The sequence below is a fragment of the Vipera ursinii genome (assembly GCF_947247035.1).
Source record: "Vipera ursinii genome assembly, chromosome: 1".
NCBI classification, from domain to species: domain Eukaryota; kingdom Metazoa; phylum Chordata; class Lepidosauria; order Squamata; family Viperidae; genus Vipera; species Vipera ursinii.
The window spans coordinates 280,948,887-280,964,400 of NC_139512.1; the positions used below are offsets into that span (position 1 = coordinate 280,948,887).

A 15,514-nucleotide genomic window follows, 5' to 3' on the forward strand; every position below is an offset into this window, starting at 1 on the left:
ATATAATACATCAAATCCTTATGTCCATTTTTCACACTGTTGCAGCATCCCTGTAGTCAAGGCTCAAAGTTCAGATGCTTGGCAACTGGAATGTATTTATGACAGTTGCAGTGACCTGGGATCATGTGATCAATTTTTGTGACCTTCTGACAAGCAAAGTCAATGGGGAAGCCAGATTCACTTTAACAACCTTGGTACTAACTGAACAACTAGTGATTCATTTAACAACTGTGGTGGACTTCCGGTGGCTGCGCGGCGCCGGAGACAGCCTTCCCGGGCTGCCCGCGGCTCAGCTGAGTTATTTTCGCCCGAAACAGCGCCGATCAGCTGTTCGGGCGAATTTGAAGCCCCCTCCTCAGGAGAAGAGGAGGGGGTGAGCCCCCAGGTAGGGGTAGAGTTCTCCGGGGCCGCCTGAGCTTATGGCTTGGGCGGCTGAAGGATTGAACTCCCCCGTAGCCTGGGCTGCTCCCAGCTGGCCAGCGCCTCTGCTCCTGATTTCTTGGAGCGGAGCCAGGCGTCTGCGACCACCCCTGCTTGAAGGAATGACTATGGATTAAAGGAGCAGGCAGAGCGGTACAAGAGGAAAAGGTGAAGAGGATTATTATACTTTACTCTCGAGCTTGATGGACTTTTTTGAATTTTAAATTTGAAGTGAAAGTGCGTCACAATTGAAAGTAAAAGATGGCGGCTAAACCACCCCCTAAAACTCTTCGGAGTGCTGGAACTTCTCCGGTGCAACAATCATTATTGCAGGCGTTGCATCCTCCTGATGTATTGACATCGAAGGACTTACAAGATGCTCTTGAAAAACATACCCAGGTAATTTTGGAACTAATTAATGATAGATTTGCACAGATGGAGGAGAAATTGGAGAAATTGGAGGAGAGAATGGAGGAGAGGATGGAACAGAAGTTCAGAGTGATGAAGGCAGACATCTTGTCTTCAGTGTATAAAGTGGCTGAATGTGTGGAAGAATTGGAGGAAAAAGTGGAAGACTTGACTCAAAAGAATGCTATATTAGAAGCAAAAGTATTGGAGAACGAAGATTTAAGAGACAAAATGGATAAAGAACTGAGTCTTGCTCAATATTACCAGATGCAGTTTGCCATTAGAATTAGAGGCTTAAAGGAGAATATTAAGGAAGATCTAAAGCAGCTGGTTTCTGAGGCTCTCGAAGTAGTATTGAAACAGCCAGCATCCGAAATAAAAGGAGGCATGGATAAAGTGTTTCGTGTGAATTCATGGATTGCTAGACAGAGAAAGTTGCCTAGAGATGTGGTGGTTTATTTTGCAAAAAGGGAAATTAGAGATGAAGTTATACGAGCTGCTTATGATACTAAAGTTGTGATTGCTGATCAAGAAGTTTTGGTTCTAAAAGAAATTCCTCCAAAGATTTTAAGGAGAAGGAAGGATTTTACATTTCTTGTGCAAGAGCTCAAGCAACGAGATATAAGGTTCAGATGGGAGATCCCAGTTGGGTTGATGGTGATGCATGAAGGTAAAAGGTACCGTCTGGTTACTGTGATGCAAGCGCGTGATTTTTACAATAATGTTTTAAAAGCAACGCCATTAACACTTCTGGAAGCTGCAAAGGGATCTGGAGAAGGAGATCATCAAGAGGCTGAAGATGGACAGATAGAAGAGAACAGTGTTGGAGGAGATCAAGTTACAACTTCGCTGGATGATCCTATAGAACAGAGGGTGACGCGTGCTGCTTTAAAACAATCCAAAAAGAGAAAATAGTAGGATTAGCAGAAGTCTATGGAACTTTTACAATGTACTTATAGTTAAGTAATGGGAGGTGGGAAAAGATTTGGGTGAAGACGCAATATATTTTTATATGTGGTGGATTTGTGGAAAGGTTGAGGTTTTTTGGATGAAAGTTTGGTGGAATATACAGAAGATTTTTAAATGGAGGTTAAAGTTTTGTTCGCAATTTTTTTTGCCTGGAATAATTATAGATGTTACAGTTTTGGACATTAAGTTGATGTTGAATTTAACTACGGCAGCAAGACTTTTGATAGTGCTGTACTGGAGGAGGAACTGCCGACTACAGAAGAGTTGACTTTAAAGTTTTCTGATCTGGTTGAGGTGGTGAAGATTTTGGTCAATTTGAAAGATTATTTGTAAGAATGTTATATTATGGAATGGAGAAAATGGAATGAGTTTATTTAGGACAAGTATAGGGTTAAGAAGTATTATGTAGTATTTGAATAACTCTTTTTTCTTTTATATATATATTTAATATTATTAAGGTTTGTTTTATCCTATATAAGCTAGAGAGTGATAGATTTTAGAGTTTAGGGTTGTTAGCATATGGTTGTTTATGTTTGCTTTTTTTCTTATATATACCTTGTATTTAGCTCTGGGAAGTGGGGGGGAGGGGGGGAGGGGGGAGAGGAAGGGGGGAGGGAGAAGGGAGGGGGAGGGGGGATTTGTAAGGGGAAAAATTGTATGTTAAAACTTTTTAATAAAAAAAAAACAACTGTGGCAAGAAAGGTCATAGAATGGGGCAAAACTCACTTGACAAAATGTCTCAATTAGCAACACATGAAGTGTTTACACCACTTTACAATGCCTTGGTAAGGCCACACTTGGAATACTGCATCCAGTTTTGGTCACCCCAATGTAAAAAAGATGTTGAGACTCTAGAAAGAGTGCAGAGAAGAGCAACAAAGATGATTAGGGGACTGTAGGCCAAAACACCTAAGGAACGGTTACTGGAATTGGGTATGTCTAGTTTAATGAAGAGAAAGACGAGGGGTTGCCACAAAGAAGAGGGAGTCAAGCTATTCTCCAAGAACCTGAAGGCAGGACAAGAAGCAATGGATGGAAACTAACCAAAGAGAGAAGCAACCTAGAACTAAGGAGAAATTTCCTGACAGTGAGGACAATTAATCAGTGGAACAACCTGCCTCCAGAATTTGAATACTCCAACACTGGAAGTTTTTAAAAAGAGACTGGACAGCCATTTTGTCTGAAATGGTATAGGGTTTCCTGCCTGAGCACGGGGTTGGACTAAATGACCTCCAAGGTCCCTTCCAACAACATCATCATCATCATCTTCTTCTTCTTCATCATCATCATTATACAAATGTTGGGCTCAGTTATGGTCATAAGTTGAGGACCACCTGTATAGCAAACCATTGGTTCCCTTAATGAACCTTACAATATGCTGCTTTACTGGACAGGCTCCACTAAAGCTATATGTTGAGAACTACTTGTATACATAAAGTGATGTCAATAATTAGAACCACTGAATGAGGGTGAAAATGTTGCATAATTTATCATATAATCTGCCTTGAAGGCTATGTCTTATTCTTATGTACAGTTATCTACGTATAGTTCATTAAATGCCTATGTGGAGAACCACCCCATTTAGCTATAAGCAATTTAACTTTTCCACTATTTCTATTGTTAGAACTTCAGCAAGAATGTTTTCAAAGAGTATCTGGAATGTTTGTTGTGTCTTATTAGTAAAACTTTCTAACATTTATGTTCTAATATGGCTTTATCCTAGCCTTTCAAATACTGAAGTCTTATATGAATAATCTCAGGCAGCAACTATATTCACACATTAACCTGGAGAATATCTTGAGGCAAAATGAACAAAATCTTGCCTCAGAAATCCTCTGTCCTTTTATTCTTTATGAGAAGTCAGTGATTGAGCCATGTGACTGATGGCGATCAATCAGAGGTCAAAACATGGCAAAATTGAGATAGGAAAGAATTCTGCTTTGAAAGACAAAAATTTTTTCTAAATTTAAAGCGGAATAGAAAGGCTATCTAGATTCTAGATAGCTGAACAGAAGGCCACAGAAACCTTTCATTATTCAAATACCAATTTAAACAGAATTCTAATGCGGAAAGAAGTGAAGAAAATGCCCCAAATAATAATTTGTATAATATAATAATATAATTATTAGCCGACCCTGCACATATTTTCAGCGTTCAAAGTCCTTCATGCAGCTCTGAAAGGTCAAACAATACTTTATACAGCAGCAAAATGTTAGCTGTCCCAATCTCATTCACCAGCCTTAAGCCAGTTGTTTCAAATGGTAGAAAGGCCTGATTTTTTCCCCCCCTCTTACCTTGGAAAACATTTGCTCCATTTGCTGTTGGCTTTTCATCTTCATTTTCATAGGAGTTGATGGCCGACAAATATCCACAGACTGCAACAAAAGATTTGCAGTCTGACATGAAAATTGGTAGGGGGACAATGAATGATTATTTTTTTACTCTTACAGAAAACTAGAACAAAATCAATTTACCCAGTAGCAAAGAGATAATTCATTATGAAAAGGTGAAATTGTTTTAACCCCTTTGGCTGAAAAATAATAGTCGAAAAAATGAATAATCTGTTCACAAATAAAGCTATTCAGTCTAATTTTATGAGCATTAGGATAAAATGTCAATCAGATGTTCTTGCTTGACAATAAGTTTATACAATGTGGTGCACTCCATCAATTTAGTTGTTTCCTACATATTTGTTTCCATAATATTAAAAATTCAAACAACATTAACATAAAGCTTGTTTAGCCCACTTTCCCTCTTAACCAAGGGAACTGAATATTCTGCTAGGTACTGACTATTTTTCTATCAAGGGTTTTGGAAGAGATTTATACATAGGATCTGCACAATTGTAATGTTCAAATATATATTTTCAAGTGGAGTTTTTTTTACGATCCCACCGAATATGTCCATTCATCAGCAAATGGAGACCACTGTATACATTCCTCATTTTTTAAATTAATAATAATCATTATCTCATTACAGCCAACACAAATTAATTTATAAAATGCAGAACAAATGGAAGCAGAAATAGGATTAAAATTAAGCCTAGCCTTTCTTTTTCACTGAGGAAAATTATTAACATTAATAAAAGCTATAGTTAAATATATTGATTTACTGAAAACAAACTTTCCTAAACTGAGATCTTCCAACTAAGAGGTTTGGGACTCTGAGATATAGATAAGGCTCCACCCAGTTATTCACAACCCTCAGAAAAAACACAAGTGAGAGTAATTGAAATTGGTATCACAACCTCTGGAAAGTACCAGATTCCCCACTTTTAGTGTATTGCTATATTACTGCTCCAGTTACTGGGGAATATGCTAAATGGAAGTATCAAAAACAAACAAACAAAAAAATCCCTACAGAATTCCATTCTTCTGTTTTCAGGATTCTGGAAAGATGGTTTAGAAGTGCACGACAGCCAAATTTGCAAGGATTGAGAATGAAACATCCCATATTTCAAGAACTGCAGACATTACAAAGAAGTAGGAACAAAGGAAATAAAAGGAATTCATAAACATGTCATACGTTTATGTAAAGAGATGAAGTGCATCTCAATTCTCCTCGTAGACCTTATGACTATAACCTGTCAATCAATGCCATTATTTCATGATGCCATCGCACATGGATGTAAATACAGTTCATTCAACGGCCAACTGAATGGATATTTCAGCCCTTTGGCAAACCTATGGCAAACTAACATAACCATACATTAGAAAGGAAGAATAAACCAAACAGGATTTCAGGAGGAGTCATTATTTCAACAGAGTGACACCTGTGAACACTTGCTTCTGTTTCAGGAGAATGTCACAAAAATCGGTATTAAAACAATGTATCGGTATCAAACTTGCACAAAAGTTACAGTTGTGCAGCTAATTTAATCCAAGCCATTTACACATTTTCATAATTTAAAATTTGTAATTTGGAAGTCCTAGAAGGAAGCTACTTTGTTAAAAAAAAAGCAGCAACATTTGCAAAATGTAAATTAATTGGAAATAGTTTTCCAAACACATTGGTTCACCAATTTAAGGTTCCTATTAAGTCACGAAGTTGCTGCACCCTGGTTTTGCCCAAGCAGAATATCTACCACTACAAACATCTGTGTTACAACAAGTTGTTTAGTTTAAGCACAACCCAGCTGAACAAAGAGAGGACAGCATATCACTCTTCCTGAATCTGTGGCACATGTATTTTACACTTCTATTTTACACTTACATTGTAAACAATAAATTTCTGTTCTTTCTTGTCTCTCTCTCCCTCCCTCTCTCTCTCTCTCACACACACACACAGTTTACAAATAGAACTAAACAAAATGCATCGATTTATTGATTCTAATCCCCAAAAGCGAATATCTAGTAACAGCTCAAACTTGATCTCAAGTATGTTATCTGCAGAATAGACTATCAAAAGGAAACTTGAGAATGGTGCAATCAAAGCATGAGATGCCCACGTTCTAAATCCCCTAAATGAAGATTTCAGTAACAGAAAATGAAAATTATTCTCACAGTTTTTAAGAAACATCAACATTTAATAAGGGAAGCAAGACAACCTGAGACAAAGGGTCTCCAAAGTGTGTATTCAATGTATTTTCAAAAAAAGAAAAGAAAATAGTAATAGCACTTAGGCCTATATTCTACTGCACTGTGGTTTACAGTCCTCTCTAAGCAATTTACAGAGTTAGCATATTGTCCCCCAATAATCTGGATCCTCATTTTACTGATCTCGGAAGGATGGAAGGTTGAGTTAACCTTGAGCCGGTGAGGATTGAACTGCTGAACTGCTGGCAGACGGCAGTCAGCAGAATTAGTCTGAAATACTGCATTCTAACCACTGTGCCACCATGGCTCAGATTATGATAAAACAACAGATGAAAAAGTTGGTAAAGCAATGAGGAACAGAGTCTTTGGGAACACTCAATGGTGGGAAAATAGGTTGAGAATAAGTGTAAAAAGCTGGTGAGCAAAACTGAGTTTCCAGAAACAAAAGGCAAGATGAAAAGCAAACTGCAAACTTAGGCCCTAAAGAATCGTTTCAAAGAATGGGAGCAGCGAAGCAATAATATTTTCATCAGATACAGGAAAGTAGCAGAGATTTGGGGCTTGAGGAAGAGCAAGAGATGCTATCGGGGGCCACAGGAAAAATAAAAGAAATAAAAGAAAAAGTTCCCCACTAAGCTTAGGGACATACTGTATTTTGAAATTTATCAAACTCAGACTGGATTGAACCACAGTCGTGCTTGGTGGAATTCATGAACACATTAAAAGCTGAAGCCAAGTTTGGAGTTGAAGAAAATCTGAAGCAAAGAATTAAATAAGTAATTCTTTCTTCCTGCCCCTAAAAAATTCTGGCTAAGTTTTTTTTTAAAGTTAAAAAAAAGAAAATGGGGTGAAAGCAAAACAATGAAAGAAAAGTGAACTAGTGGGGCCTGGGGGAAGAAAGAGAGAATGCTCAAAATATTCATGTAAGATCTCACCAGTCTTTTTTTCAGAATGGAAAAACATCTTTACTATGCTTGTATCGCATCTTTCCATTTAAGAATGAAGTTTGTTAGCCACAGTAAACATGTGAAAGCTAATTAATAAACTGTTAACATCCCTGTTAAAATATTTTCAAAAAAAAATCGTGATCTACACCCTTCTAAAAATTTAAAATAAAAAGAGGTAGCTAAACAGGCTCCTTATAAGAAAGGCAGTTCCCAGGATAGCCTACCCCAAACTATTTTAAAATATTAAAACACCATCTAGGAGACAACTGAACACCAATGCAGTTTCATCACAGGTGTGATTTGATTACCATACTATGCATGAGTGAGCAGCCTTATTACTGCAATTTTTACCCAACAAAACTTCTGGATACTCTTACTTTTCTTTAATAGCTCACACTGCAGCCTTCTACTATCATAATGGAGCCAAACCATGAGTAAATATTGCAAGATCTGATTGATTCAGAAATAGGTACATGGCTCTGGGGTATGAAATTCGACTATTGTCTCTCTGGTCCTTGGCACCCTATAAAGATCCTGATTGTTTAGGCTCAAGAAGCACATCAGCTCAAGATCGAAACTCTTTTTTCCTTCCTTTCAGAAAAATCCAAACCCAATCTCTACCTTACCACGGCTGCAAAATGCATTGCAGCATATACAAATCACAATCTGACACTAACCCAACATTCTCACTTACAAACATGAAAGAAATGCCAGTGAGTAAGGCAATTTATTGCCAGAGTAAAACAAATCACACAATATACCTCGGAACACGGAACACGATTGGGTCTTTTTCAAGCAGACTTGTTCTCTGAGCACACGTGGATTGCATTTCCCCAGTAAGATAAACAATGCTCCCAGGTTTGTCTCTTATCCCTTCACAATCTTTTTAGTGACAGATTTTTGCACTAAGCAGTCAAAGTGTGCCAGCACTGCAGTGAGCGATACTATTGGTGTTAGCTGCAGCATGCTGATACATCCTTGACAACTAGCACATCATTAGTGATACCTTCACAACTAAGGTCAGATGGCACACAAAGCAGTATATCCTTAAGGCAACTGTGTAGAAAACATTTACGTCCTTTATCATTGGTTCTCTTGAATTGTATATACAATATGCACACATGTATGTAAGCACGTGTGTGTTTGTGTGTACACACATACATATACATACACACATGTCTATATCTGATATAGACTAGTCAATTGAAAACAAACTTCATCTCACAATGTTGCTAGAATCTGTCCATTAGTCCAATTAAGAATTACATTATAGTGAAGATATTAATAGGCACAAGGTAAAACATAATATTTGTCCATATACAGTTTTGTTTACATCTAACACTTTGTCATACAAGCACTATAAAATAATTTTTTAAAAGTTGTCAAGATTCTGCACAGATACCTGAATTAGACCCAATGTATCGTCTGTCCACATTAAACTCATAGACTGGGATGATGAATCTCATAATCTAACTCAAATTTACATTTATATTTCATTTTGAAACTTGTTAGTCTAATTCAATAACTTTCTTGCATTCCTGAGAAATGCTTATCATACAAGGAACCAAATATTCTCTTTTGGGAGTCACATTTGTAAACTAAAATTTGAGTGTTTGCACTAATAATTGACTTGTCTACATAGTTAATTATTCTTATAGCAAAGCTGGGATTATTTTCTAAGCTAGTTTTAGCTTAGAATCTTTTTTAGCTAATTGAATCCTTCTCCACCATCACTATCAAACTGTATATCTCTACAGCATATCCCAGATTAATATTAACAAATTCAGAAACACATCAAGATTGAGATAACTATAAATATTGACTGGATGCTATTGGAAACACATTGTTATGCTTCAAACTCTGATCTATTCTGGTAAAATATCCAGTTGTATTGGAGCCAATTGATAAACTGGGTTATACTGGATTTCTAGTCTCAAAGGCTATACAGAAAAATAGGTTGGGAAAAGCTATACCAAGAGACAAGATATAGCAAATTATAACAAAATAGTCATTAAACAATCTTAAAAATGTATGGCTTTTTTTTTTAAAAAAAGTGCCTTAATTCTGAAAAAAGGATGTTGGATACGTGTGTTTATCAGGCATATTTTTTGTCATTTCCCTTCTCATCCCATTTCCTTTCCAAAGTAAACCCCCCCTGCTAACTTGCTTCTTTCTACAATTATGAAATATTATTGAAATACTGTATATAACTATGGTAGCTTACAATATGAAATATGTGGAACTATGATCTTTAGTTTGCATTTTTATCCATTTTCTATTATCTGCTCTGCTATTTAAAGTTACTTATACAAAAGAAAATAAATCAACTATGTTCGAACTCTGTAAGTATAGTAGGTTAATTATCATTAGTTCAGAAAAAAATAACTAAAGTTGTTAAACTTGGTAGATGAACATATAAAGGGATCATTTAAAAAATGCCTCATTTCTCTTAATTATTTCCACCAGTGCGTCGATTAGTTTGAGGAGTTTATCTCACAAATGATAACCTGAAATGCATTCGATTTTAGTCCCAAAAAACAGTGGCTATTCAAATGTATGAAAAGGTGCTTTTTCATTCCTCCATTTTATTTCTCTCACATATATGTGAACAATTTCCCTTGATTCACTCTGCCTCACAGTAATAAGGATTCAGCCAAGATATATTTATTTTAGGCCAGGTAAACATGGGTCCATGTGGCCTACCTTTGACTGGGGCGGGATGAAAGGCAAGAAGGGCCTCCTAACGGTTTGGTGACATCTCCACTAATCCTCCCTCCTTTGGGGAACAATTACAGATGTCAACTAGAAGGCATCTACAGGAAAATTTCCAAGGCATATTCTGAAAAGATTTTGCTTTCCAACCCAAAGTAAAGCATTTTGGTATCATTCTGAATGATGAGAGTTCATGGGGTCACCTCAGACTGATGTCCCTATATATTGACATAAAAAGTGCTTGCCACATGCAGATAGATTAGATACATTTGTCAAAAGGATTAGGGCCAGGGGTGACCAACTTCAGCTCATCAACCTCTTCATGAAGTTTCAGATTGTTCAGTGACTCCCAAACATTATATGAAAATAATTTAACAAATGGCACTTTAACTAATATTACTTTGAATAATAATAACAACAACAATGATGGATAGTCCCATTGACCCATGGGGGTCGATATGGGCCACTTTGAAAAACTTTGGAATAGACAAATTATGAAAAATTAAGTCTGCAATGCATTATATTAATTGAATAGTCGTTTAACAATCTATTAACTACTCATAATTCACCATAGGCTACATGCTTATAAGCACCAGATCTAGGGTGGATGCAAAAAAGGTGGAACTTAAGGTTCTGTAGCTGTGCTCCCCAAGTCATGCAGATAGCATCAATGAGCTTTTTTTTTCCAATTCAGCCATGAAACTCTTTCATAACTGGCTTAAAGCCAATCAAATTGAAGGAGTGCTTAAAGAATCTTTCTCTGGTGCATACCCTTCTTTTGGCCTGATCAGAGGCTAAGGGTAGCTTTCTCAAATCTTACCTTGGCCTTACATGCAACTGAATAGCTACGAGGAAGGAAAAAGTATTGTTAATTTCTTTCCAATGTAACTTAAAACCTATCACAATCCTCCAAAACTACTGAACCAGGAATGAAACAGATGATCCAATCTTCTTCATCTGTTTTAATGGGTTGATTATTAAAGTGTTGAAATACAAAGAGTATTTTTTAAAGCAAATACTGCAATGTGAAAGAAATAGAAAAAAGAAGAAAAAAGCAAGATGATAAGAAAAATCTACCATATTTAAATTGTAAAAAAACAAAAATATATTGCAGTATTATAAACCATACATTATATCCCCCTTTCTCTTCCATCTGTATCCCCACTATTGGTCATAATTAAATTATTTGAATTTTGCATCAAATATTAGGGATTGTTGTTTGTTTCTATTTAAGTTCTAAAAGGATATTCCAGATATTTAAATTTGCCTTGCTCTGTGATACAGTATATGAATGGGAGCCATTTTTGCCTGAATTTTCTTAAACTTCCTTTATGGATATATTATACAATTTTAGTCTCCCAGAATGATATTGTAGGCAATGTATCTTTTTTCCAATATTGTGCTAGGTTTATTCTTGCTATGATCAACATGTATCGTAGTAAATTGCAGTATTTTTCACTTAGTTTTTCTGGAATTATGCCTAGTAGAAATATCTGTGGTTTCAGTTCAATGGATTTTTTTGATTCACTTATTTCTAACAGTTTTGAGGGTTTTTTTGTATGAACGCTACATGCGGTAACATGTTCTTTCTTTGCAAGAGTGGTGAATATCTGAGTTCGGATGTAGGATGAGGGGTGAACATTCGTTGTTCGAACTTATGGGTTGATTTCCAAACATTTTGTTATCAAGCTAGGTAACATCGTCAGCAGAGTTTAGGGGATGTCAGTGTCAATGTCCTTCTGTTTATATCTCTGCTGAAGATATAAACTGAACTTTAATAATCAACACATTAATCAAGCTGAACTCCGCTGAAGATGTTACCTAGCTTAGTAACAAAACATTTGGAAATCAACCCACAAGCTCAGAGAACGAGCCTTCAACCTCATGGTCCTTCTTTCTTATGGCATTTCCAATGCTTGTTGTTATGTGCTTTATCTATCCTGGCAACTGTAGATTGAGGTATATACCATCGATAGAATATTTTTTTTTTTTTTTATTGAAAAGTTTTATAAAATACAATTTTCCTTTAAAAAAACCCACCTTCCCCCTCCCTCCTCCCCTCCCTACCTCCCCCCTATCTCCCCCCCTCCCCCTCCCCCTCCTCCCTCCCCTACCTCCCCCCCTCCACTTCCCCTCCTCCCCCCTCCCCCCCCCCCCGACTTCCCAGAGCAAAATACAAGGTATATATCTAAAAGGCAATCATAAACAATCATATACTAACAATTATAAACTCTAAAATCCATCACTCTCTAGCTTGTATATAGTAAACCAATCCTTAATAATACTAAATATATATAAAAAACTAAAATAAAAGAAAACTAGCATCATTCCCATCTATATTCTTCCACAATTCACTATTACCTTAACATATTCTCATTTGCACATTAATAAATAGTTCTTACACAAATTAACCCACATTAACCCACAAAACTTTCTTCCTCTTCCTCTGTAGTAAGTTGTCCATTAATTCCAAATTAAAAAAAAAAATCTATTACCATACATAGCATCCCAAAACTTTTTTTTTTTTAAAAAAAAAACACAACTACCACTTAACTATAAATATTTTGTGGAAGTTCCATAGATTTCTACTGATCTTATTTTTTTTCCTTTTTTGAGCGTTTTAAGGCAGCACGCGTCACCCTCTGTTCTCTAAGATCATCCAAAAGAGTTGCAGCTTGAACTCCTCCTGTACCCTTCTCGTCTATCTGTGCATCTTCATCCTCTTGATGTTCTCCTTCTCCAGATCCCTCTGCAGCTTCCAGAAGTGTTGATGGGGTTACTTTCAAGACATTATTATAAAAATCATGCGCTTGCTTCACATTACTCAAACAGTACCTTTTGCCATCATACATGAAGCTCAACCCAGCTGGGATCTCCCATCTGAACCTTATATCTCTTTGCTTGAGCTCTTGCACAAGAAATATAAAATCCTTCCTTCTCTTTAAAATCTTTGGAGGAATTTCTTTTAGAACCAAAACTTGTTGACCAGCAATCACAACTTTGGTATCGTAGGCAGCTTGTATAACTTCATCTCTAATTTCCCTTTTTACAAAATAAACCACCACATCTCTAGGCAACTTTCTCTGTTTAGCAATCCACGAATTCACACGAAACACTTTGTCCATACCTTGTTTTAATTCAGATGCTGGATGGTTCAATACTCCCTCAAAAGCCTCAGAAACCAGCTGCTTTAAATCTTCCTTAATATTCTCTTTTAGGCCTCTAATTCTCACAGCAAACTGCATCTGGTAAAATTAAGCCAAGCTCTGTTCACTGTCGATTTTGTCTTTTAAATCTTCAATTTCCAATACTTTTGCTTCTAATAAAGCATTCTTTTGAATCAAATCTTGCACTTGATCATCCAGCACCTCCACACATTTAGCAACTTTTTGCACTGAGGACAAAATGTCTACCTTCATTTCTCTAAGTTTCTGTTCCATCCTTTCTTCCATTCTCTGCTCCAATTTCTCCAATTTCTCCTCCATCTGTAGAAATTTAACACCCATTGACTCCAAAATTAACTGGGTATGTTTTTCAAGATCCTTCGATGTCAATACATCAGGAGAATGCAACGCCTGCAGCAATGATTGTTGTTGCACCGGAGAATTTCCAGCACTCCGAAAAGTTCTAGGGGGAGGTTTAGCCGCCATCTTTTACTTACAATTGTGACGCACTTTCACTTTAAGTTTTAAGCAAAGTCCATCAAGCTTGAGAGTAAAATAAAATCTTCTTCATCTCTTCATCTTTCCCTCTTGTACTGCTCTGCCTGCTCTTTCCCTTTCATAGTCTCTCCTTCAAGCAGGGATGGTCGCAGACGCCTGGCTCTGCTCCATGAAGTCCGGAGCAGAGACGCTAGCCAGCTGGGAGCAGCCCAGGCTACGGGGGAGTTCAATCCTTCAGCCGCCCAAGCTCCAAGCTCAGGCGGCCCCGGAGAACTCAACCCCCACCTGGGGGCTCACCTCCTCCTCTTCTCCCGAGGAGGGGGCTTCAGATTCGCCCGAACAGCTGATCGGCGCTGTTTCGGGCGAAAAAACACCAGCTGAGCCGCGGGCAGCCCGGGAAGGCTCCCTCCGTCGCCGCGGAGCCACCGGAAGTCTCCATCGATAGAATATTTTATATCTGTATTATGGTTCATCGCACAGTCAGCCAGATGTTCAGACTGAATTTGGCATTTTTATTCACCTATCGAGTCCTTCCCAAGAATCTGGAATAGGCAACGTTAATGTTTGATGGTATATTATTATTATTTTCTATATGTATTGATTTATTATTATTATTATTATTATTATTATTATTATTATTATTATTATTATTATTATTATTATTATGAGACTTGTATGCTGCCCTATCTCCCAAAGGACTCAGGGCAGCTAACAACAATAAAATACAAATAAATACAAATATTAAAAAAGAATTAAATTGTGTCAAAGTCCCACAATATGCTATTGTTATATCTATCAAATGCAAAAACTGCCCATCTCACTCACAGAATGATCCTGAGTGGCTCTGTTATTATTTTTATTAATAATTATTGTTTCGGTAATTAAAATTTATATGTTGACCAACTTCCAACAACTTTTAAATTGTAGCTTGGAGTAAATTTAAGTGATTTTTTTTCCATAGCTGTTTCCATTGGTTCATCGTAAATTACAGCTCTTAAATTTTGCATCCATTTTATGATACAGTTTATTAACTGTAATTAATTTATTAACTCTCTGTGTCATATTCAGCAACAGTATATAAATGTACCTTAGTAACCATTTCAGGCTCTGTCATATTTCTTAAAGTCCCTCCTCTTTTTTGTGATCACTTTTTATTTTTCCAATTATTTGCAAACACATTAATCATGGTGGTTTGTCCTTTTTCATTGTAACCTACTAATCATGACTGCTTATAATTATTTTTGCATATAAATCCAATTTATACAGGTGTATTATTGTCTTTTTCCTGTTCAGTTTTCCTCAACATAACTTTACTCTTCACTTAGCATAGATATAATGCTAAATATAGATTCACAGATCAACTTTTTTGAAAAGAGCTCATATTCTTTGGCTATAAATACCAGCCAATCCTGAGTTTGCTATGCTGTCAGAAAATAATTCAGGAGAAATTGATGGAATCCTTCGGTGAGATACAGATTTGTTTTACTTTATATAATGTGAACAAAAAAGAACAAAAGAAATCACTTATCCAAACAAATCACAAAGTAAATCGCTTACCCAAAAAACATTAACAAAGTTAATGTGGTCTAAAATCCCTTACCTACACAAACCAGATTTTACTAGGTGAAACAAATGCACATACTGAAGATAAAGTCTGACATTACATTCTAGAATCAATTTTTTTTAAAAAAAAATGCAATACCTTAGCACAGTGGTCCTGAAGATTTGTATTATCATGACTGGCTTCCTAAAACGAAAAATGAATTTGAATAATCCCTTCATAAAAATGAAGCAATTGGTGTTAGAGTTGGGCAAGTGATAAATATATCCTATTTAATAATGAAAATATAACCCATATCCA

The 15,514-nt window shown here is 36.5% G+C and overlaps 1 protein-coding gene across 3 annotated transcripts in view; it reads right to left on the reverse strand.

Moving 5' to 3' along the window:
- LOC310642600 (uncharacterized protein) overlaps positions 1 to 15,514 on the reverse strand; it is a 61,290-nt gene that overhangs the window by 19,979 nt on the left and 25,797 nt on the right. For 2 of the 3 annotated variants that reach the window (XM_083366448.1, XM_083366447.1), the window contains exons 2-3: positions 15,356 to 15,400; positions 4,092 to 4,172 (exon numbers count right to left, since the gene is read on the reverse strand). In XM_083366448.1, coding sequence (XP_083222574.1) covers positions 4,092 to 4,142 — 51 coding nt within the window. In that variant the 5' untranslated portion in view covers positions 4,143 to 4,172; positions 15,356 to 15,400. Of the gene's footprint in view, positions 1 to 4,091; positions 4,173 to 15,355; positions 15,401 to 15,514 lie in introns of those variants that run through there. The other variant, XR_014492937.1, reaches the window with a different exon arrangement.